This window comes from Eurypyga helias, unplaced genomic scaffold, assembly GCF_000690775.1.
Source record: "Eurypyga helias isolate BGI_N326 unplaced genomic scaffold, ASM69077v1 scaffold43730, whole genome shotgun sequence".
NCBI lineage: Eukaryota > Metazoa > Chordata > Aves > Eurypygiformes > Eurypygidae > Eurypyga > Eurypyga helias.
The window spans coordinates 1-24982 of record NW_010227119.1 but is presented as its reverse complement, the minus strand read 5'-3'; the positions used below and the strand labels follow the sequence as shown (position 1 = coordinate 24982).

The following is a 24982-nucleotide window of genomic DNA, read 5'->3' as shown; positions in this document are numbered from 1 at the left end:
AAAAAAATATGGATATTTAATTTCTGAGTTACTGGACCACTGTGATCTGCAGCAAAGAGCGTTCTTGGAAGCTGCGCTGTCTTTACGCGCGGTGTCTGAACCTGCACATCCTCGGGCCCCGGGTACGCGTGCTTTTGAACAGCTGTGTTCCGCCTGGCAGCGCACATCCTGACTGCTTGCCTGAGGTGGCGCTTGAGCCGCTGTCACGTAGTGCCGCAGGTAGGAGTTTCAGGTGTAACGGGTGTTAGCAATTGTCAGAGGCCCCTGTAAGGTGATGCTTTACTCCATGACTTCTGCCTTCAGCCTCTTTGCAGTAGAGGATGTAACTAACTATTGGCAACTTGCCTTTTTTGAATTCAGGTTCCATTTTGGGTTTAAATAACTCATATACTGGTAGTTTGGGATTATTTTTTCCAGAGCACAGGAGACTTTACAATATAAACCATCATGGATAAAAGGTAGGTAGCTCATGGTTTATAGAGCCTGTTCCGTTTAGGTCACATGCTTGAATGTGACTCAGTGCTGTATCACCAGGATCCGTTAGTCTGTTGCGGTCGTTAAACTGACTCATTTTAGGCAGGCGAGTTCACGCCTCGGAAGTCCCAGTGCCGGCAAGCGCTGTAGCTGGCAGGCTCACCAGCACAGCAGGTTGGAGTTCCGCGTGGCTCTTGCGATTCATCATTCCTCCACGGTGATGAACTCTGGCTTAGGTAGAACTCTGTGGTTCCACATCTGTTAAAGATGTCAGGCTGGATCTTCAGTAATAAGCTGCTGTGAGAAGTTAATGTGAAACAGGAACGTAGGTGTTGGAAAATGCACGAGAAAGAAAAGGACAAATGGAGCTTTAAGTCTGTACTCAAACAATTAGAGCGGTAGAAGAAATTAGCACAGTTTCTCCACAGTTCCAAGTCCTGAATTGAGAAACATGGGACTAGAAAAGAGCTTTTGATCACTAGGGCAGGTCCCTCAGAATCACAGTCCTGATGTTCCCTGTTATTGACAAACTGGTCAACGTTGAATTTAATTGCATTAAGATTTTTTTTGCTCCTACTTCACTTATTTGAAAGCGGTTTTAGAAACTTTTCTCTGTGGTTCAAGACCTTGTAATTTTCAGTTTCAAATGGGTTTATGCCTTATTTTGGTCCAAACTGCTTTTCATTTGACTTAAAATTATTTGATCTCTAAAGCGTTTAAATTACTTAGTGTAATTTTATTATATGTAATTTTTTCTGACAGAGGAGTTTTCTGGTTGTCCTCTTGGCAGGTGTTTGTTTTGGAGTCTGTTCTTGCTCAGCCACAGTTACCCAAAAAGAATAATGTGTTCCGTTTGAGCCTTAGATAATAACAACATTAATACAGCTGAGAGCATCCTACGTTTTGCCTTTTCTTCAGCTGCATCGTACTGTCAGGTTGTAATCCTCCTGCAGTCCACAGATCCCTTCAGGTACAAGTCGCCGTAACTCTGCTCCCAAATGGCAAGCTCCTGCTAGGCAGCTGAAATTCTTGTTGTCCCAAGTGCCTGACTTTGTGTCCGGCTATTGCACGTCACCCCTTAGTACTTTTCCAGGCCTCAAATTTATCCAGTTCTGCTTATATGATGCTCCTTTTCTGTGCTGAAAAACTGCTTCTCAGAGAGGGTATCTTGAGCGCATTCCAAAGCTCAGCACTTGGAAGACAGTGCCTGGGAGCTAATGTTCAGGAAGACCTGGCTCTCCTGAGGCAAACTGGAGACATCACAGTTTCACTCATTTGCAAAAACACGTGGCTGTTGAATTTTTCTGTAGGTCTGATATTGTGTTCAGGGTTTGAAACAGTTCTCGGTCTTGCCACGCGAAGAGAAGACCGTGTGAAGGATAACTGTTCATGCGAAATCTGTTCCAAGGCCTGAGTGACCACTCTGCAGTGGAACCAGCGTTCGTGCCTGAGCTGTCCTGTTGCATTTTATGGTCCTGAATGCGTGTGCAGCTGATCCGAAGCACTTGTGCTCTGCTTGCAGGGAGGTGGTGCAGGCAAACTGTGTGCGCTGGAAGAAGAAATTCTTGTTTATGTGTAAGATCAGTGCCAGTGCCACAACAGGGATGCTGGACGCCTGCCTTTGCCGCGTGTCTGTACGGATTCCCTGCTCTTTCTTCACTTGTTTTGGTTTAATTTTTAAATGTCTGATAAACCTCCTTAAGCAAACTTTAGCTGTCACCATGCCAGGTATTCTCCTAGTCAGAATTTCATAGTAATCTTATTCATTACCTTTGTTTGACTGATTCATGGGGTTTCATGTTCTTATTGAAAAGGACACTTATTCTAGCAGGACAGCAAAGGAATCGCTCATCAGTCTTTATAAAGTTAGCCCTTGATAGATACTTTCTTAATAAAACATTAAAAAAAATACCCCTGTCAATATCCTTAACAGCTTAATGGCATTTCTTTTTTTTTCTAGGAATTAAAAGGAGGAAAGGCATATGCAAAGGTAAGTCGAGATGGATCTAATTTGGCGTATGAATTAGCTTTTCTTTCTTGTCATTTTATGCCCTGTTAAAGTAATTAGAGTGCAGACAAGTACTCTAATACCCACGATTTCATTATGTGTGTCACAGTGATGCAGTGGTGCTGGAACTCGCGATCAGTGTGTTTAATTAGTATATAGTAATATTTATTAGTAATATATAGTAATATTTATTATATACAGAACATTTTTTTCTTTCAATTTAGTATGCTGAGAGGGTTGTTAAAAGTAAATCCTTCTGCATGTGCTTACTTCTGAAAACAAAGGAAATGCTTCTTGTTCATTTTCTCTCTGGAGAACTTTAATTTTCAACTGAACATACAGCTCTGCAGAATTTGACACTCAAGGTTTGTTTTCTGCTTTTTGCCTTGGGCCGCTCCCTTTAACATGCATCCTCTTACTCGGATGTGGGAGAAACTGCTGTGGAGTGGCACTCGGTACTGCACGTGTGGCGAGTACCTGCATTCAGTAATGTGCCTACTACTAACTTTGTCATTTTCTCTTAACAGCTGGGATTTGCAGACCTGAATCTAGCAGAGTTTGCTGGATCGGGAAATACCACTCGTCGCTGTTTACTGGAAGGTTATGATATCAAAAACACCAGACAGGATAATTCCATTCTCAAAGTAATTTGTTTCCTTTATCATACTTAAACTGACAAAGCTGAGAACAAGTAGTATTATTAAGCCCTTAATGAAATATAAAACATATTTGCTGAACCTCTTTCTGGAAGGAAAACTGTGTGTAGAGAGGATCGCTAAAATTCATGAAGTCAGTAATAGAATTTGTCCTGCTCTTTGCAATAGAGCGGGATGCTCTGAAAGGAAAGCTTTCAAAAGGTATTCCTATCTTAACAGAAATTGAAATATGGAACGGGGGCACAATGAAAAATGTAATACATTCATATAAGTGTAGAAATTATATCTTTAAGAGTGTGAAACTTCCTGTGAAGCTTTTCTACGAGGGAATCTCGTTGTTGGCTTATTTATGTATGAGCCAGCGTCAGCACCTCCGTGACGCCTGGAACTTGCCCTTTTCTGTTTGGTACTATCAGTGCAACAGTTGGTGAGCGTTGCTGGAAGAATCCCACCCTGCCGTTCTCTCCCGTTACTCCAGGGAGTTTAAAAATTGAAAAAGCTGCATAAACCTGAAAATAATTCCATGCAAAATGTTAGCAGTAAATTCTTTAGGCATTTGTTTTCCTACCAAGGCACTAAATTAATTTCTCGTACCACTCAGTACACTGTTTAAGCACGCACAGATTCCTTTAGACAGGCACGGACTTTGTGTAGAAAGCTCTTAATTGACGGCTTTGACCCAGCTAACAAACACATTGTTTATCTTTTGTGGTTTTACTTTCTCTCTGTTGTTAGCACAACCAGTTCCTGTACGCTAGCAGTTGGCTAAACGCTCTGGGCAGAGAACGTACTTGGGCAACCACTGTTTTAAACAGTATGGTTTGCTCACTAATCTTTTATGCTTCCTGCCTCTTTTCCCCTTGACGCTGTCTTAACTATTAACGATTCTAGGAGTCTTCCTGATCTATGTGTCTATTGCAGAATCTTGTCTGTGCTTTAAATGTTGTTATGTGGTGTTTGCACCTGTAGTAAGAAAAAAGATGCAGGTTTTTGTATGTGTTTATTTTCATATGTGATGATGCCATTTTATTTTACTTGATTTACTTAATTGTAAGATCGGTGGCAAGTATAACTTAGTGACATGACCGTGTAGCCCAGGTCCATTTATTTTTTTTCTTACAGTGGCTTTTGTTTTCTCGTTGCGTAGGTTTTGATCAACATGCAGCTAATGTCTGGAGACCCGTGCTTTAAAATGTAAGTTTCTGAAAAATCTGTGTGGGACAGTGCTTGGGTCACACACTCTGCGTTCAGAATTACACTCCTCATTTGTGTTTATAAATCTCTCCCATCTGGCAACGATATTAAAAAGCTAAAGGCACAAACAAGGGGGGTGGTGGCTGAGTAATGGTTAGCACAGTTCTCCTTGCTGGTAAACGCTTTGTACATTTTCAGGCAATACTAGCCTGTACATCTCTAATTTAAAAAAAATCAAAGAAACACTTATGGTAAACTGTTCCTGCAGCAAGCTTATAAAAATATACTTGTTTTGGGGTGATCGGGCTGCGACGGGTGTTGGGGAAACGTGTCACACGTTTTATTCACAAGTCTCAGATTATTTTAAAATATTTATTGAAGAAAAAAACCCCAGAAGTGTGATCTGACTTAGAACAAGAGAAAGCACTTAGGGGTATCTAGTTAGTAAAGCCATTATGCAGCTTAGTAAAAGATGCAAGAGGTAGCATCTGAGGGGGAAGGCAGGTAGAAAAACACACTGCTGTATATTCGGGATCCTGTGGTCTCATGGTGCTAAATCTGTAGTTAAGGAAATGTAAGGGCTTTGCTAGAGCACATCAGCTCCCGTAACTCAGTGCAGGCCAGAAAAATCACACCTGCTGGGGAGAAACCTGGCCCTGAGCAAGATGAAATTGCTGCTGCCTTCCTAGACTGCTACGGCGTTGTGTTAGGAGGCACCCGAGCTCAGTGGGCAGCTGCACTGAAGCGGCGCCATTGGCAAGCGTCCTGCTTGCAGAGAACACCTTGCTAACCGTGACTTCGTTCCCCTGAGCAGGAGGAAGTGAAGAACGCTTACCTGTCATTTGTACTACAGGAGAGATTTCATGTTAACCTGAAAGCCATGCGTTTCAAGGATGGGCACAGAGATACATCTAAAATCTGCTGCCATGCGTGCATCGTGGAAAATTCCTCAGTACTTGCCAAGACTCTTAATGCCACTGCTTTTCTGTAATTCAGAATGTTGGCAGGCTGAAGTGTATGTGGCTTTCAGTTTAATGCCAATCTTCTCTAATTCTGCATGACCGTAGATGGCATTTTTGTCTACACCAGGTTTAAACCAACTTAGTTGTATTTTACTCGTTACAAGATGTCTGGGGGAGTGGCTGGTGAAATAATTCCTTCAAAATAAATTTGATCCCTTAAGTTCTAGTTTAACTCAAGTTTCTCTTCAGTTCACTTCACTGACCACGTTGTTGCGCTGAAACTAGCAGGAGATGGGATCCAAAAGAGAGGATGTGTTTTCTTCCCACAGCGTGCAATTAAGCTGTGAAACTCCTTGCTACAACTTGTTGTGAATACTGACAGCTCAAGAAAGAATAAAGGCAAATGCCTGAATAAACAAATTACTGAGGGCTATTAAATATGAAACATCTTAGGAGGCTCCAGAAGCACCTAAGCGACAGATGAGGAGGTGCTGGAGGAGTATTCAGGGGACGCGTTACTACGTGTGCCGTACGCTCTTAGCATCTGTTGTTCGCTACCAACAGAACCAGGATGCAGGGCTAGACAGAGCTTCAGTGTGAGACAACCTGCTGCTTCTCATGTTAGCCTTCTCCAAACCAACCTAAGGCAGACTCCCAAATACTACATTTAACCGGAAAAGAAAAAAGTGAGCTTAAGGAAAACAATCTGGAAAAAATTGCCAGCTTCACACCTGTTGTGTCCACCTCAACTTTCTGCGCAGGTTCTCAGCTTCCAGTGACGCGTTCAGAACGTAGGTTGGATCAAAGGTGTCTTCCACTGCTCAGATAGAGCACTTCCTCACAAACAGCTGCACTAAAAGACTTGTACTTCAGCACGGATTAGAGGGTTTTGTTTTTTTAATTCAAAATACTCTCATAAACCAAATTTAAACTCATCTTCTATCAGATTAATGTAGGCTCTCTATGTCCCTTTGAATAACCCAGGGAGGAGGGATAATAATCCCATACAGGCTTCATCTGGAGCAGTAAACACACGCTGAAGTCTTCCTTTAATGAAAGGGTTGGGTTTAATGAGAAGTGAGGCTGCGGCTCCAAGAAAAGCCGCCCTGATCTCCCAACTCAGTCTGGGGAACAAATATGAAGTAACTCATGATTGGTAGTTTTAGCTGGTTTGAGGCAGGTTCTGGTGTAATTAGGACAACCGAGAGCTGTTTTCTGCAGCAGCTGGAGACTTTGTGCGTGGCTGCTGTGGCTGTATCCTTACCATTGTTTCTGAGGAGATCCAAGAACGTTGCCTCCACCAGTCTAGCTCAGATGATTGACCACAGGAACAGCTCTGTCCCTTTGCACCACTGAAGACCCTGCTCCTCTCTCTAACCTTCAGTAAGAAGAAGAGAACACTGTGAAATCTCAGCTTGTGCCTACTGAATAAACAGTAAGAGGGTGTTACCTGAGCGTGGTTGGGCAAAGCTTTCCCGTATCCCTCGTTACTCAGCACCTCTTGGTTTACTTGGAATCAGACCTGTTAACAATTACATCTCTGACAATCAGAGGCAACCAACCAATCATTACTCTTGTGTACACATCAACCAGTGTAATTCTGCTCTTCACTGGCTGGTGCCGAAGTAGTTGTAATTAGTACCTAAATCGTTTTCTGGCTCCCTAGGAAAAAAATCTCTAGCTGAAATTATTCAGACTTGGCATTTTCTTCCAAACTGATGATATAACTATTTCCTGGAACGTAAGCTTCCCACACAAACAACAAAAAAAATTATCTAATCCAGATGTTCTTTGTAGAAGGAAAAAACAAACCTTTGAACAATTTCACAATCTGGAATCAGCTGCATGTTTTATGACGAAGCCTAGAAGGCCTGATGTTTGATCTGGGGTGACATCCCTGAAAGCATTCAGTTCTTGCTTCCAAAAGTACATCAGGCAATTGAGTCACACAAGCATTGTGTTTCCAGAAATGCTTTTTCTCCTTCTCCTTCTTTGCAGCCCAGCATAAGAGGGATACGTTGCTGTACGTAAAGACAGTGACTAATTCACTGAATGTGTCAGATCTAAAAATGTCAACAAATACCCGTTTGTATGCAGACCAACAGTCTGTTCCCAAAGTCAGAAATAACAAAGCATTAGAAAAACGTTAGGCTACATCTTGAAATGTATTTTAGTTGTATTTGCTTGCAAGAGAAGATTACTTTTCACTTTGTCATTTTCTAATTAGTTTATTTTGCACTAGCTGAACATAAACTTGGAGGCTTATTCATTTTAATGAAATATTCTTTTGGGTCTAGGCAGAAACTGAAACAAGCATATAAGCTTTTAAATATTGAACCAAATTTAAATTTACGTCATACATGATGCTTTTTTTAATGTGCAGGAGGTAGAATTTAGAGGGAAATTCATAGAGACAGTAACGTAGGCCCCTTAGTTAGGGGCGGGAGGGTTATCGGCCCAGAATCTCCTCATGTACTGGAGCAGAGGTGAAAGAAAGCCAGGAGTATGTCACCGTGCACAAGCCAAGCAGGTCAACTGTCATACTGCGGGCTTTTCTAACTTAGCGTCCCACCTGGTATTCCATGAAGGACTGAATCTTATCTGTCCCTAGCACATAAATCGTCCTGGGATTCATCCACTTCGACAAATAACGAAGAACTTCAGAATAAACACACATCACCAGGAAAAGGAAAAGCCTCTCCAAGTCCCCAGAAGCCTAAAGGACTGAGGGCTGAGCAGATGGATTCTGCAAAATGGCCCGAAGCTCAATAGCAAAAGCCTATTTTTTTTTCCCTCCTTTTTAACAGTGGTCTAGGCAGCGTGTTTTCAGAATAAAAGTTACAAGCCTATTTACTTTTTTACTATTTACAGTATGAATTATGCCACCTTACTTGAAAAGAGAAACCTGTGCTGATCAATTTATAGGGATTACAGGAAATCTTAACCACCACCTTCTTCCAGGCCTCCGTCGACAGCCATGTCTATAGCGATTTCTGGAGAGTCGGAACCTTTGCAGGAAGACAGGAGAGGTGGAGAAGACTCCAAAGCAGTGCATCTGGGAATAGCAGGTATGAAGTACTGCCCTTCACTTCTCAAGTCTTTCATAGCTGGCTTCATGGCTTCAAGGAGATGTCCAAAACACTTCAGGTCTTAAAGGGATGCTGACAGCGGGCCCACAGAGGGACCTTCAGTTATTCGTTGAGAGACGCTTTCCTAGGTAACAGCAGTGGAATCTCTCCCTTTTACTTCTGTAACAGTTGGTTTAATGGAAAGAAAGAGCAGAGATTGGACTGATAGCCTGCCTTCTTCTTAACATTTAAAATCTTCTGTTTTCTGTGTGACACGTTTCCTGATTTGCTTTGGATCTGTATTTTGACTGAGTACTTAAAATCAAGGGTGGCCCATGATTTTCAACTTAAAAATCACAGAGACATGTATAACTGAGTAAGTTTTGAGTGGTAAAAGTTCCGAGTATTGTTTAAAATTGAAGTAGTTACTCTGAAATTTAGATGATTTCTAAATAGGAAAAAAATACTATTAAACCACTTTACAGGTTGAAATTTGGAGGGTTTTCATAGGCTTAGGGGAGGATTTGTGGGAGGTTTTTTTGTTTTGCTTGGTTTTGTTGTTTGTTTTGTTGTTTGGGTTTTTTTTAACAAGCTTTAGGCTCCTACATAGCTTATTAATTTGCACCCTAAACACAGCTTAAGTTATCTTAACCACAGTTTTTTATGCAGAAAATAACCTAGCACACTGTCCTACTGCGGTACTATGGAACCCATGGTGCACTCTTGAATATCTACAGTGTCGACAGATCTAAAACCACATTTCATACAAATCTTTCTAACCCAATGGTACTCTGTTTTACTCAGAAACATATGATTTGGTTTTTTAAGGAATGCATATTCGTTAACATACATGCTATTTTTGCAGGAGCTGAATTTCCAAAGGGTTTGTAGAAAACCTAAGCGTCAAGTCCCTAATCTCTCTGGGACATCTGACATTTTAGTCTAATCAAGATTACAGGCAAAGTCATAACAAAGCTGGCTTTAGCAACTCTGACTTCCCTGTGTTGCAGATGTCTCATCAAAGAGTGCCTCAGCCCCGGATGAACTTGGTGCCTGTGGACATTCCAGAACATCAAGCTACGCAAGTCAGCAGTCAAAACTGTCAGGTAGCTGGTAACAATCCTGTTATGAATTGTGGAGGTTTGTTTACTTTCGTGGTAGAAAGTAAGTACACAAAGTATGCTTATTAAAAAGTAAAAAAATGAAAAAAATTGTTTGAAGATGAAAGCATTTTCCTAGGAGTTTCAGGTGTGGGAAGGATAATGGTTTTCTCCTCTTAAAAGCCCAGTGAATTAATTATTTGTTCAGATGTGAGACAGCTTTATCCCTTTGCTCCCTCTGCTTAACATAACTGAATGAGATTTTAACCTCTTCCCCGTGTAAAAAGAAGTAACCTGCAAACGGAGACTTGGCTCTAAAAGCTGAAGGGGAAGTAATGACACCAACGCATTGCATTTGTTAGGAAGCAAAAAGAAGACACCACGTGCTAGAATACAAAACCCAAAGTGAACTGCCTGGGTGATGTATGCACATACATTCACTAGGCTTTTGAAGTCTCTTTTCAAAAAGACAAAACAGAAATGGTGCTTTTCAGGAGTGTAAATTATAGGTAATGACCTTGGCTGTCAACAACATACCTAACCTAGTTCTCCTGCACTTTCCCAACAGGATATAGCACATGTCACTCTAGATCAGCCAGTCTGTCTGAATTCAGCCACAGGAGAAGCACCTCAGTGGGTAGTACCTCAACGGGAATTGGAAGTATGCTAGAGCCAGGTGAAGAGACTGAGCCAAAAGTGACTGAAGCCAGTACTGATACACCTGTTAAAGATGCACCATCAGAAAAACCCTGCAGGTACGCTTCACTTGAAAGCCTTATCTAGCAGCAGTAAAACATTATTTACTGTATCACTTCTCAGAGCTCTAAATATACTTGGTTTTGCAGACATCCTGTGAAGCAAGACTCTGTGGAGTCACAGCTGAAGAGGGTCGACGCTACCAGAGTTGATGCTGATGACATCGTTGAAAAAATTCTCCAGAGTCAAGACTTCAGTTTAGACTCAAGTGCAGAAGGTATGGAGATAAATAAGGAAGCTTAGGGAAAACTGATGCACATGACAGGCCTTAGGAAAATCCACTCTCTTCATAGTCCCTGTTGCTTGTAAATCGTAAGGACATTTTCTGCTTTATCCTGTCTCCCAGAAGTTGAAAAGACCCTTGCATGACTTGGGTAGCTTTCCCACACAATTACGTTAAGCCTGAAAAGAAAAGAGCAGGGGCAAATCTATGAGGAAGCTAGTTCCTCCAACCTGTACCGTCAGTTACTTTATTACATTTGAATCTGAAAGCATCACATACAGAACTAGTAGATGTAAAATGACTTGGTTTTATCTAGCACAACATTAAAGGAAGACAACATGTTAATTCCCTTGCTTTTTAGAAGAAGGTTTAAGACTATTTGTGGGCCCTGGTGGAAGCACTTCTTTTGGAAGCCATCATCTACCTAGCAGGTATGTAGCCTGAATAACTAATCCATAGGTAATTCTATACAAAAATGCATCTTATACAGCAGTTACTCTGTATGTACATTCTTTGTCTTTCTGTCTTCCTGTTCTGTATCATTTAAAGGCACCAAAAGAACTAGATTGTCAGGTTTTAAACCAAAACACATAGGTTAGGTCCAAAATGAAACTGATGTGTCATCCATAAGAAGTACTTCCAGAGGTTGTGAAGAATCTCAGTTCCAGAGTTTTCAGACATGAGCAGTGTTTGAGTACGGACACAGGAAATGGGCACCAGTTTGAAATCTCAGCTCTGCAGACATCCTGTGTCACTCCCTAGAGCTGGAGGGAAGTCTGAAGTGTTTCACACATCCCCTTTGCTGTATAAAGCTTTTTTATGACTTCCTGATAACAAGCCTAATTTTCTTCACTGCAGTTTTGCTCACAACTCCTTCCATTTCCACACACTACACTAGTCCCATCTCAGTGGCTTACACAACTGCTTGTATCTTCTTTGATAATCTGCTTCACACTATCTTTTTGTAGTTTGGTTTTTTTTTGGACCAGAGATTTCTTCTCTGAACCCTCTTCAAATACTCTGATATATGAATTGACTGAAATTTATTAGTCTTCTCAGATGAGAAAACATTAAAACCTGCATCCCATGATTCTGCACTCCAGGGTAACTCCTAAGATTGTTCTTTGTCTCAAGAAATTAGCGTAGCAATTTTAGTATTTCAGCAAGTACTTCCAGGATGAGGTATAATGAGGTATAAAGGCAGGTGCTGCTACGCCGAAACCTGTAAAGAGATTGCATTTTACACACGTAGGCAATGCTGATGGTGAAAGAGAATTCATCGTTGGTTTATTTGCAAACTGGGCACACCGATTTCTCTCTGGGATAACACGTATGGCTTGCAGAGCATGCTACAGTAGCATGTCGAGATCTGTCCTAATCCAGCTGCCAGAACAGTCCAGGCAGAGTATTACGCTGCGGCAGAGCTTGCCCAGTTAATTTTTGACACGGTCCTGCAATTTGCTGTGTCAACCAACTCCTAACGCTCTGTCATGTTGGGGCCGAGACAGTTTTGTAACAGTGCATTTACAGTTTGGCGTGAACAAAAGACTGAAATACGTTCTTCTTGTATCTTAACGTAGGATGACCATGACTTAGTGGGTTTTTTAAGAGACATTCATGTTTAAATGTGTACAAAGAGTATTAGCAGATGATATGGCTGGGCTGGGAGAGGTACCCAGAAGATAATGTTTAAGGCCCTGGAGAGAGGTCCAACAGTAACTTCTCTTTCAGCATCATCGTTCAGCATTCTTCATTTTGGCTGTAGTGTATCGCAGAACGCTTCAGCGCATTAAGCTGTGGGTTACTCCGCGGCGTGTTCATTACGCGTGTCCCCTGCTGCCCACATTTACCTGCCCTGCTACTCCTTGTTCGGATGGAGAGGTGGTTTGTTGCTTGGGGTTGGGTTTCGGTGGGTGGGCGGAGTAGGTTGTTGCGGGGGGTTTTAAACACTGAACTTGCTGCTCTGCGACGCTTGCTGTTTAACTGTGATTTAAACTGCAACGGAACTAACTTCTTTCAAACATTCTTTCAGAGTAGGATCCGGGGCGTATGAGCAGGTGGTGATAAAACGCTAGACGAATGACAGACGAGAGGGAAGCTTGGACCTCTGGCGTTGATTCTTCTGTTTGCGTTCACTCTGTTGCAAGAGTTGCGAAAGCCAAAGTTCACTCGATGTGATCTGTTTTTGAAAAGTAATCGAATGTCTCTTGCTCCTAGAGCCTCATCTTCCGTGGTATGAAGGCAGCACTCAGCTGTGTATACCTTGTGTGAGCACTGGGACTGTTTTTGTAAGCTCTGCCTGACGTTAGTGGAATTACTTGCTTTTGAAGTGGTGAGAAACATTTTTGGAGGCGTGATTGAGTCCCATTTCAGTATTTCAGACAGGAGATCATTTGTGGTGATGCACTGTGTTTCTAGCTTCTTTTCTAAAGCTTCTAAAAGTCGGTCTTGAATGAACCCAAAGAAACCAATTACACACTTTGATCCTACCTGCCATTTTAGTCATACAGAAGCTGATTACTTGATCAAGTCAAACTTAGTATCGAGTCAGAATGAATACCGAGTCAAAATTAATATTGAGTCAAAAGTTAAGGCCTCCACACAGCCCAGCTATGTTTTAACATAACCAGAACCTTCACCTGAGAGTACTGAGCAGAACTTCATTGTGAGCTTGAACTGTGGAGGTGAACTTCAGATGCATTAAAAAAACCCCGAAATAGATCTAAACCAGCCAGTGATGGGTTGTGTTAACTGTAACTGAAGCCTAGAGGCTTAAATGCATCAAATGTGACATCTCTTTCCGTGCAAGTGACAAAAAAAGCAGGATTCCACCTCACACTACTGTGCCTTTAGTATTCTATTACCACGAAAAAGCTGGCTTGCTTAAATCGGGAGTTGAAAAGCTGCTTCCAAGGAAACCCACTTGAGTAATGCAGGAACCTGGAGATTCGGTGGGATGGCACTGTTTACAGACCTGGTCAGTACTTCACCACCCCCAGAACCTTTTATTGTAGCTCACTCCTTCACAGCCAGTTAGTGCTTTGCTTGTGTTTCGAACGTGCCTGGAGGGACTGGGGAGGTGCAGGGAGGTTAAACTGTGTACCAAGCAGTTGAAGCTTTACAAGTAGGTAACGCGTAATACTATCAGTACAACTTCCTAGGAGAGGCACTTTATTGTAGACGTACTCTGTGAGAGGATGCCAGTCAGTCTTCCCGTGCAGCAGACTTGTCGAGCACTGCCTCCTTCGCTGTCTGCCCGCTGTTACCTTAAGGTCAAAGGACTGTATTTGCACAACTAGCAATTTGCCTGACAGGCAAGAACGATCTCGTACAACTTTCATTGAGAATTACGAAAGAATCCATTTTTGAAGGGATGTCTTAGGTGACGCAGTTCTAATTCAGGCTTGTCTCTGCTGGCTTAAATTGTAAACTGCAAATAACTTTATTTTGGTTATGATAAATTGCAGTGTTTATCAGTAAGGCTTGGATTAAATAAAAATGCAAATAGCGTGGCCATTTTTGAAAGCTCTGAATGCTTCAAATTCCGCTCAGAGTAACATTTGACATGATTTTATTGAAGTATAAGTAGGACCTATTTGATAGGTTAAATTAGGAAAAGCAGGGTTTGTTTTCCATAAATCCGTAGTAGAGTTATTAAGCTAATTTCTATTTGTGTTTTTTTTACAGATTTTAAAGCTTGAGTACTGTTACTGAATATCATTAATATGAGCTATTTGTCAGCTATGGTACCTAAATGCTTTTATTTCCTGCTGTTAATTATAATCTCTTCAAAGTGTTTTAATGGGTAAAAGAATTAACACAAAGATTGTATTTTAGCTGCTGTTAATTGAAGGTGATATTGTCTATTTCTGTCCTCATAGGTATTGTAAACAAACTACACGACTGCTAGTACTCAACTATCAGAGCACGATAGTTTCCTTTCCCGTTATATAACTAATTTGTACCAAAAAACACTACTGCAGGCAAAAAGATGCATGAAATTTGAATAAATTAAGTTGCTTTCCGTACTCCTAACACTGCTGCACTTGTTGACAAATCTATTAAAACCGTAGCAGTTAGATGGTAGTGAATACTTACATTTATTAGAAAAAAAAACAGTCATCGTTTGAGGTAAAAAACACTGTACAGCTACTTAGGTAATTCTTAAGGGAATTTCCATAGCCCAGACTTGGGTTCTGTGTTAAAAGACAGCTAACTGCTAGAGTAGGTACTCTGTTGGCTACAAGCCAATTAGTTTCTTGCCCAAGCAGATCTTCTAAATAGGAGTGAAGTTTACATGGAAATCAAGCTTTAATAAAACCGTGTTCTAGTTACGTAACGTTCTCACCCCGAGTTACCCCTCTCTACGAAGTGATTCTCTCGTCGTGCGTATTTTAAGTGGAACGCAACCTTCCTCTTTAGATGTCGTGGTTTCTTCTTTGTAAACTGCTGTAAGAATACTGGAGACTCACAGTAAACTGTGGGGGATGTGCTGGTGGCTTGTTTGGCTTTGTTCTGGGTTTTTTTACTGTATTTAAACGCAGATGTCCCAGATGTTCAATAAACATGTCTAAATTGTCTAAACAATTTTTTTTTTTTAATGCAGAAATGACAAATTTAACTGGAAGCCTGTGTCCATTTCACATTCTCTACTGCTTTTCAGATCTTAGCTCTGCAGCTCGCCAGTTTTGCGCAAATGAACATCAGTTTTAAAATGTGAGGCCTACTGGTAGGTTAATTATTAGTCAGACACCACAACTAGCAGTGTTTCGGGAAAGCAAGGGCACCAAGTATAGCACCTCCTCACCCTGCCGGTGACAAAACTAACGCTGCTCTGTTGAGTGTAAAGACTTACTACTCCTTAACTTTTTGTACAGTTTGTGTAACTTTTAAATTACCTTCTTATTTTTCTAACAAAACCACTTGTGATATATATTTTTTCTTCACAGCTGCCTTTTGCCTTTATCTCCAATATCTCACCTTAATAGTTTCAGGTGAATTCCAGAACTTTAGAAGGTAGAATGCAGTCATCTTCTTTAAGAAACAGTCAGTCCTTACACAGATTTTTTTATTTTCAGGAAGCTGTGAAACTTTCACACTGCACAAACACAAAGTCAGTTCCAGTAGTACTAGCTCATTCAAAGCTGCGAGGTGACATGAAACACAGATTGAGGCCTTTTGATTAGCCAACTCTTTACTCCTAAGAAATCCTCAGTTGAGATATTATTGGGTAAAAAAAAAAGGCTATGTGAAGAAACCTGAACTGCAGTGTGTTACTTCATTAATCCTGGCTGAACATACCAATCTCGTGCAACCTTCAGAATCTCTGTTTTCGTAATTCCACTGTCTAACGTTGGCTTGCAACGCATACAATTCAGCTCTACTTCAGAAAAAGCCACCTTGGCCAAGGCAGTGAGCTCTATTACCTGTAACACCTCTGCCTGTCATTTCTGCTGAAGGGGGCGACAGCTGCACAGGAAAACTGAGGCATTTTTTGGTCAGGTACACCGGGGCCAGGTTAGCATTCACAATGACAGACTCTCTTTCTTTCCGCCCCCCCCTTCTAAAACAGAATAGTTAAAGATATCAGTTTCAAATTAATCAAATTCAGCTTCTGGAAAATTATAGGATGCAAGTTATTTCCCAAGCAGCAGTTACCAAGAAGCCAGATAACACCGGCTAAATCTAGCTTTTTCTTTCCACCGTACACCCAACATCATGGCACTCTCCCCCCAGTATTCAGTTTACTGAGCTAGAAATGTTTGTGGCATGTTCCAGTTTACCTGCAATAATACCCAGCCTTCACAAAAAGGAATATGTGCTCATCTCGAAAGAGGCCATCTCGTGACCTTAACACGCCTGGCTCATTCGGCGCAACAACGTCGTCGTGTTACCATCAGCTGCCCTTGGAGAGGTTACCAAAAAGAACCTAGTCACGATAGCTACAGCTTGCTAACAGAAATACTTAAAGATTTTTCTTGACGAGGGTTAATTCTTTCCTTTAGCCCCCGATACTCTGTTTCGAAACCCCACGAGTTACTGCAAGCTTGGCCAGCAGCACTCATCTTCACTGAGACAGGCGCTGAGGGATCAGTACCGGGAGGTGCAGAAGAGGTTCGGTGGTCCCAGCGAGCACACCATCTGACAGCTGCAGAAGAGGTTCGGTGGTCCCAGCAAGCACACCGAGCACACCATCTGACGGTTACTGAAAAAATACTTTCCATTACTTGAACTGAACGTTGTGCGAGAAGTCTGTGATCCGCTTCTCTTCCTCTTCTCCTTCAGCACTGAGCATCACAGCGGAACTGTCACTGCTCAGAGCGACCCTGCCAGCAATAAGCTTCCGTAACTTCTCCAGGGTACCACAGAGTCGCTTCACTTTGGGAAAATCAAAAATGGTTGTCAGAGGTATAGAAACCACACTTGCGTGGACAGATGGTTCCAGGCTTTTTTCGACAACCAGTTTTCCAAGATCTTCTGAAAAACAGTTCACTGAAGGTTGGAATTTGGATTCTCTTTCAGGAGGATCGCCCTTATGCTCCTCACGTTCTGACGTTAAACGGTGCAGCAGACTTCGCTTCATCATTTGGGCTGTGAAAATAACTTCACCGACCACTGCGTTCTGCAGGTACTTCTCGTCTTTGAGACTCGGATACACCGCTTTGAAGACCTTTACAGTGTACAAGAACACACATAAAGTGTTTATCATTATCAGTAGGCTCAGATTTCAATGTCTGCTTATCAAAAAGAGCTTCTGAAGAGTGAACACAATTTTTTGATTCAATCCTGTTTTGCCTATTAACTTTAAACGTGAAACATAAACGTTAAACTTAAAATCAAGTCTACTTTTCATGTTTATGTATGACAACTACAACGGCAAGAAGAAAAGTTAACGGAACGTCCAAAAATCAGGCTTGCATCTGCAAGCTATACCTGTCAGTCAGGCAAGGTGACTCTCTGCAATTCTTTAATTTTTTTAAATCATTCTCTTACTTTTCACAATACTCATCAGGAGACTTTGGTGACAGTTCCACAGCTACGTAGATTGTACACTACTTCTGAACTGCCTTCTGGAAACCAGGACTGCAGTACAGTTTTTCATTCTGTTTTCAGAATAAAGATAAAATACGCTCTCCGAGATGCAGAGAACGCTAAGAAATAAATCGTGACACCAAAATCTGTGAACTTGTAGAATGTTCTACCCTGAACTATATATGCACTCCAAGGAACCTCATTGCCACTAGTTTACTAGGAAGTTCTTTATACACACCATCACTGAAGTTCCACTGTCTATAATTATTTCTTCTTACTTTCTGAATAGATCTTGAAACATAAATGAGTTAGAAAATGAAAATTAATTTGATAGTTCAGGTTTGATAAGAAACACCTGAGGGACGACACACTTGTTTGAACTCAAAGGACACTGATGTCAGAACTCCCTCTATGACGACCCTGTAACAGCAGATAATGAAAGCAATTTCTAGTACGTCAGTCAGCTAGACGTATTTCCAAGTTCGCTGAGCACCGAGGAGCAAAATTTCAAATGTAGAGAACATCCTCACAGCTTGGAAACTACAGAAGACGTTCCCATAATGTCACATTACACTTCAGATCATAAGTCACTTGGAGATTCATATATGTATCTTTAAACAGAGAAGTGAAATGTTGAAATGTGTTCACTGAAACAAACAATTTAAGGCCTTACAAGATGGATAAAAACCCACCCAATATATTTCTCTTTTTGCATTCATGTTATTGCTGATAAAAATGTCCTTGGATTTATACGTCCTGGCACTTAGATCCATTAGGCCTTGTCCGTGCGACATTCTGCAACACACCACGGAGCACTTGACAAAAAGATTATCTGATGTTATCCAAAGCAATAGCCATTAAGTGCTACGTACCAAAGAGGTTTAATGTGCACCACCGGAGAAGAGCGTACTCGGCAAGACCCTACGCCTCTGCAAAAACCAGAGCTGGCTACCTGAAAACACCAAGATCGGGGTGGGACATCAAATGCTGCTGAGCGAGGTGAGCCACACAAAACGGGTCCCATCGGTCCAATTTCTGAGAAGTGCCTTCCTTCCGAAATCCATTTGACAAGATTGTGCAGTTACTCTAAACATATTCTGTTAGAAAGGCTTCTTTATGCTTTTTATTTTGTATGTAAAAAAAAAAAAACCCTGTGTCCCAACAACCACATGATGAAGAGATGAATGATGAGAGGAACAATTATAAAAATAGTGTCACTGTATACGTGGCGGAAAGGAGAATTTTCGTTCTAAGGATAACAGTACATTGAATTATGAACGATTATCCATGCTGCTATTCAGCAAATCACCTAAGAGTTAGAGGCCTTTATACAATGAGAAACACCAGTGATGGACTCCGACTCTCTTGATCTGGTGGTGTGGGTTTATCAGGGCTCAGGCGGCGTAGCGACAGTAGGCCATAGCAAGAACACCTCCACTGCCAAGGTCATAGAAAATTTTACCTTTATTCTTCCTCCTAAAGGAAGAAGATAATACTTACCATTTTGTATACTGCTTCAGTGGGTTTCTCAGACTGAGCAGATTCACTGGTTCGAGGATATCTTCTAAAAAACACACCTATTTGGGTACAAAACCCAACATTTTCCATTCCTGATGGTGGGTGCCCTACACCAGTAAACTCCACTGAGTAATCATAGCGTCTAGCAGTCTCCAGAGCCCTAAGAAAGACAAATGATGCCAATCGTACCAAATATTCATATTTCAGTGTGATAAAGATGCATTCTCCAACAGAAGCAAGACCCTGAGCCTCTGAATCCTTGAGCATAATTTCTCTAGTAATACGTTCCTGAAGTACTGTCAAAACTTGCTGAATCAGAGCTGTAATCATTTGCCTAACACACTCTGAATCATTTAGTGTCAGTAATGAGGCAACCAAACATTACTGTTATTTCTAAAATACCTGCATAGAATTCACAGTTGCTTACTTACTATCTTAAATGCATTAAAAGTGAGCTAAAAACTACCAGTTTTAGAGGAAAAAAGTGTTAAAGGACCCATAAAAAAATTCACACCCCAAAACCACAAGAGTTCACAGAAAAGTGAGGTTGGTTGTAGATTTCTAGAGAGCAAAGTCTGTCCGATCAGGATTACAACAACGCCCGTGGCCGGTAAATGAAAACCGATCCTGCGGTACGGTACATCAGTCGGCACGGAAAGGGTGATAGGGCCAGGAAGGCGGGTAGCACCCGTTTAGTTCATCATTACCCACTTAGTTTACTGACTTCTCATGGAGATCTCACATATTTTAGAGAACACTGTGATACTTGTACTTCACAACACCAAATGCAAAGCCTTTCTCATGTCCACAGCTCAAAAAAAACTAGCACTTTAAGCAGTATCAGTCTTTTTAATTCGATTAGATCCAAAAGCAGAATCTAAGTTTACTTTAAGCCATATAAATTGTCTCTAATCCTTTACCTAGTAATGCAGGCATATTTTAGTGGCATTATTTAGGGGAGGATATATGCTTCAAGCTTTGCAAAACCATATACTCAAAAATTACTGCACACTTTATGGCAAAACCAACCTAATTGCAGGGGCAAATTTTCCAAGACACAATTTCTGACCGAGAGTTGGCTGTTGAGGTACAGCATCCTCGACTGTACCACAGATCTTCTCCCACAGCTGCCTGACAGTTAAATGGTATCGCAAGATACAGGTGCCACTCCTTTATTTTGTTTTTATTACATCTCCTGCTGTTGGCATAAGATCCGTCTCGTGCAACCCTCCGTCACGTGTGTCTGTTTTGCATAAAATCCTACAGTGCGCCACAATCCACTAAACTATCCTTAACTTTATTCAACAGGCTCCACTACCATGATGTTCTGATAAATCTGCTTGCAGATTTCTGTCTTACAGAAAGGCCCAGACTGAGCGCCTTGATTACATGCCATACACAGACAGCACAATTCTTAGGGTTTTATGAAGCACTGCTATCCATAGCAGGGTATTATGTTGTGGAAAGGTCAATTGATACTTTGCACTTCAAGTGCATTAATTGTTATAAAGATACATAAAAAGGAAAGGAAAAGTTTTAAGTATTTTTTGCAGCCACAGTAAAAGCAAGCCAACTTAGAATCATAGAATGGTTTGGGTTGGAAGGGACCTTAAAGACCATCCAGTTCCAACCCCCCTGCCATGGGCAGGGACACCTTGCACTAGACCAGGTTGCTCAAAGCCACATCCAGCCTGGCCTTGAAGACATCCAGGGATGGGGCATCCACAACATCTCTGGGCAACCTGTGCCAGTGCCTCACTACTCTCTCTGGGAAGAATTTCTTCCTGACATCTAATCTAAACCTCCCTGATTTCAATTTATACCCATTACCCCTTGTCCTATCACTACAGGCTCTTGTAAAAAGTCCTCTCCCAGTACCCTTGTAGGCCCCCTTCAGATACTGGAAAACTGCAATGAGGTCTCCTCGGAGCCTCCTCTTCTCCAGGCTGAACAAGCCCAGTTCTCGCAGCCTTTCGTCATAGGAGAGGTGCTCCAGCCCTCTGATCATCTTCGTGGCCCTCCTCTGGACTGTCATCATAAAATGCGAGACCCACAGAGCAAGCTTGCACAGCAAAGAAACGTTTCACCAAGTCAGCAGGTGTGAAACTCCACTGACACCAAACCACACGCGCACCCCGTTCTGAAAATGGGTATGTATTCCTCTCTCACGCTACCAACCACTCAAAGCTGTCTGCGTACACGGTCAGCGAACTCACCAGCTCTGAAACTGCACACGGTTCCATTCAAATTTGTGGTCTGGATGCCTGAATAACGTCACTCCTGGAAGCAAAGGGTTAAATTCAGAATTTGGAGTACTGATCACAACGATGCTTGGAGCCATGAAACCAAACACCACTTCTGGAAACTTCTTTAGTTCCGACTCCTCCAGGTGCTCTATTCTGTAAAGGGTAAGTTTAGGTACATCTTTAAAAACACATTATGATAATTTTAATCTTCACAACCAGTCAAAAGCCGCCCCAAACCCGTATCTGTACCTTGCAATTTTAAGCCTAGCTCTGTAATATCAGCGCTGGCACAGTGCCTGAGCAGCGGCTTGGAGATTCCTGTGTGAGAAAATTTCCTCTTGCATTTTGTGCTCTTTCATTTATATCCTTTCTCCACCATAAGCTAGCACCACTCCAATTTCTTAGTGTGGTTACTTTAAGCACAAGTTACAAAATGCCACGTTGCTACTCTTCTGCTTGAAAGGTTTGACCAAGTCTGTTCAGAGAATGGACAAAATCCTAAGCTGAACCCTAATGAGGCTTTGAGCAACCTGGTCTAGCAGAAGGTGTCCCTGCCCATGGCAGGGGGGTGGGAACTAGATGGTCTTTAAGGTCCCTTCCAACCCAAAACATTCTGATTCTATAAACTTAGGAAAGTGTAGTTCATTGGGCTAATACTCACAGCTCAATACACGTTACCAAGTCAAAACCGAGCATGCAAGGATCTTTATGGGCAACTGAACCGTGATACAAGGTAACGGTTAGGGATCTTTCATCCGGCTGCAAATAATCACCAGGAAGAGGAGACAACCTATGCCTACAAAAGTATTAAAAACACAGCGTCAGAGAGAGGACCTTAGGACAAGATAAATTGTGCATGTAACTGAACCAGCCAACACCCCACCTTGTAAACCTCAAAAAGTTAACTGTTTTACAGGGACTTAAAAATAATAAAATTTTAGTAAAAGTGCTTTTTATGACTAACTACAGTAGGACAGACAGAGCAGAGGAGTTAATGCAGCAGTTGTCCTTCACATTGACAAAGATTGCCACTGCACCCTCAAGCCGCATGTGAATGCTGATAGTAGCTCAGCTACAGACACGCAGGAAGTGTGGCTCAGGCGTGCTTCACAGGGGTTTTGGGAAGTCACTAGGCAAGCACTGTAAGCTGTTTTTTCCAAGTAAAACAGACTGAGAACTAAGATAATACGTGCACGTTTAATTCTGAAACACTGCATCAGACAAAACACACAATAAACATTATAATAAAAGGCTACTTTTCTTCACTTCTGGGAAAGAGCAAGTGATAATGCCAACATCTAGACCCTACATCTTCACTGAAACCACACTAACCACGACCCGAGAGAGACGCTTTGGTGTTCTACACCGGTCTGACCCAGGCTTCAAAGAGCACATAAACTTCATTTTAGAGCCTTCTACTCCAGACATAAAACATTGAGCTACCCTCCTCGTTTCAAAAAGATGAACAAGAATGAAGTCCCCACCGTGGTGACCAAGAGTTCCACGCACGCTTCGGGAAGATCAGATACGCGTATCACAGGAACATCATGCACGAGCATGAAGAGGTACTGCGACTACAACGGGTGAGTACCTTCACCAACAGTGTATTTCTCAGACATACTCACCTCCAGGGCCATCCCAGGACCTGGACCTTTGCTGCATTAGTAAATGTTACGGGCACCTACAGCCCAGTAGCCCCCCCAGACACAGGGGCAATGTAACTAACAGCGGATAGCCCTTCATTTGCCAAGCTGGCATTTCGGCACTTACCTTCGTTCCGAAATCCTTTACAAGGAATTACAAAACATGCCACGAGGTCAAGCCACATACAAACCTTAAATTAACAAACTGCAAGAGCTTACATTTTCTCTTTCATTACACTTGCACAGATATCTAGCCCAGCTAACACTTCAATGCAACTGCAGAATTTCAGCGTCCAGAGAAGCGTACAGTCAGCGCACCCTAAATCCGCCACCTGTAAATTAGATGTTCGACAGTGTGTAAATGCTGTATGCTTCCAAGTAAGTTCAGAGACTTGCCTAAAATAAAACATATTTATGTCAAAACAGCTTTTTAACAACAAAGCGTTTCAGAGTCATAACTAAAACTTAGAGTTGCAAGCAGGATAGACGTGTACTGGGAAATTCTATTAAAAACATTCATGAAGACGGTACAAGATGTTTTCAGCGGATTAACCTTTTGCTATTACAGTTATAAACAAGTACCTGCAGAACATCTGACTGGAGAACGTCTTCCACGTGAAGGCGCTTTCCCTCAAGTAACAGTAAAGTATGATTTTAAGTACTAAAGCTGTAGGAATTTTCACGTTCGCCACTGCTTTTTACTGGACTCATCCAAAACACTGAGAACAGGCTCAGCAGCAAAGGACTTGCATAAAACTAGTTTACAAGCTCAGTCTGTTGATTAAGTGGGGAAGGCCGGGCACAGTCAGAATACCAAGTCAAATATGTAATATTCTTTCCTGTAAGCTGAAGAGGGAATACACAAACCAAACCCCACTGTTCTTTCTTGGGCTAAGTCCTCAGTGTGAAAATCCTGAGTTACTTCTATTATGCCCACCGCCACCCTGTGAGTAAACAGTTTACCACCCCTGCCCCCACCCCCATTTCAATTCCTGAATCAGAAAATTCAAACCTTGGGGCATATTACAGTGCCACAACCTCAGAGACTGGGTTAGGGTTTTATCAGCTACTAGAAGCATGATTACGGGAGCACACTGGGGGTGCATTTCCCATCAATTCCTTGCACGCTCCCGCAGACACTGACATTAGTTTCAGAGCTGAACACTGAACACAGAGGTATTACTCAATTTTTTGCTTTTTGGGAGGAGGTGCTGGAGGGGGGAGGGTAAACCCTACACAACATTCCTTAAATAATTTAACTTCAAAATGCGTATCCAAACGAGAGTCCAGGTACACTGCAGGGAGGAAGCAGGAAGAGACCTCATGCTTCTCATGTCACTGAGAACATCCATAGGAATGATGAGGTAAACCTGACACCTCCTACGGAACGAACGGCTCTAGAAAGCAAAACTAAACGCCGATGAAAAGCAGGGTGAGCCACAATCCTCAGCATCACATTAAAACCGGAATAATACCACCTCCTCAACAAGATGTGCCAACGCCATTTTTCTGGGTTAGATTTCCCCTCTCTTCCCATCAATTAACATTAATTACATGCACCCCTGAGAAACGAATCATCAAGGCAGTTTGCTTCCCACAATAGCTCCGCCACTATTGTTGTTTGATAATTAGGTCAGCAGGTTGTATCTACACATTTCCGGTCTTCCTGAGATTCCAAATGTTAGCTTCTTTTCAGATTCATAAACGAAAGAGACAAACATACCAACCTTCTTAGGTTTGTATTTCCCCACTAAATCTTTAATGAACTGGTAGCGCTGTTTGTACAACGGAGGTGTAAAGTTAATAATTCCTGTAAACTGTTCTTCTTCAAAGTTCTTATCCGTAACATTTTGCTGATGTAAAATAAAATGAAAAAAAAGTTAACTCTTCTTTCCCGAAGTACTTTATAATGCATCAATTTACTGAGTTTGCTCTTTTCAGTGGCGTTCAACTGAGTTAAGCAGGGGGTAGACCTGATCCCAGCTCTATTCAGAGTACAAAAACACGGGAGTTCACAAAATGTGTCGAGTTCCTCCACACATAATGACGGAAACAACACTTTTATAAGCAATCATAACTCGTACACATCAAAACGCAAGAGA

The 24982-nt window shown here is 41.8% G+C and overlaps 2 protein-coding genes across 2 annotated transcripts; one reads left to right on the top strand and one right to left on the bottom strand.

The window, feature by feature from the left end:
- The first annotated feature begins 447 nt into the window (after positions 1-447).
- Positions 448-12516, top strand: FAM102B (family with sequence similarity 102, member B). The gene is made up of 12 exons (XM_010155378.1): positions 448-458; positions 577-710; positions 1966-2115; positions 2433-2464; positions 3010-3126; positions 4286-4332; positions 8256-8362; positions 9373-9468; positions 10031-10217; positions 10308-10435; positions 10803-10872; positions 12474-12516. The coding sequence occupies exons 1-12, from the start codon at positions 448-450 to the stop codon at positions 12514-12516; spliced, it is 1122 nt and encodes a 373-aa protein (XP_010153680.1).
- A 4148-nt stretch (positions 12517-16664) lies between these two features.
- HENMT1 (HEN1 methyltransferase homolog 1 (Arabidopsis)) lies at positions 16665-24733 on the bottom strand (the record flags this gene model as incomplete). The annotated part of the gene is made up of 6 exons (XM_010155367.1): positions 16665-17111; positions 18974-19151; positions 21208-21390; positions 21899-22033; positions 23100-23212; positions 24608-24733. Coding segments are annotated over 6 exons (1182 nt in total), but the record flags the coding sequence as incomplete, so codon positions are not given.
- Between the last annotated feature and the right edge of the window lie 249 nt (positions 24734-24982).

Excerpts from the sequence above, each read along its gene's own strand:
- FAM102B (XM_010155378.1), top strand. Across the intron at positions 3,127-4,285 it reads AGGATAATTCCATTCTCAAA|GTTTTGATCAACATGCAGCT; the intron begins GTAATTTGTTTC and ends CTCGTTGCGTAG. Across the intron at positions 8,363-9,372 it reads AGTGCATCTGGGAATAGCAG|ATGTCTCATCAAAGAGTGCC; the intron begins GTATGAAGTACT and ends CCTGTGTTGCAG.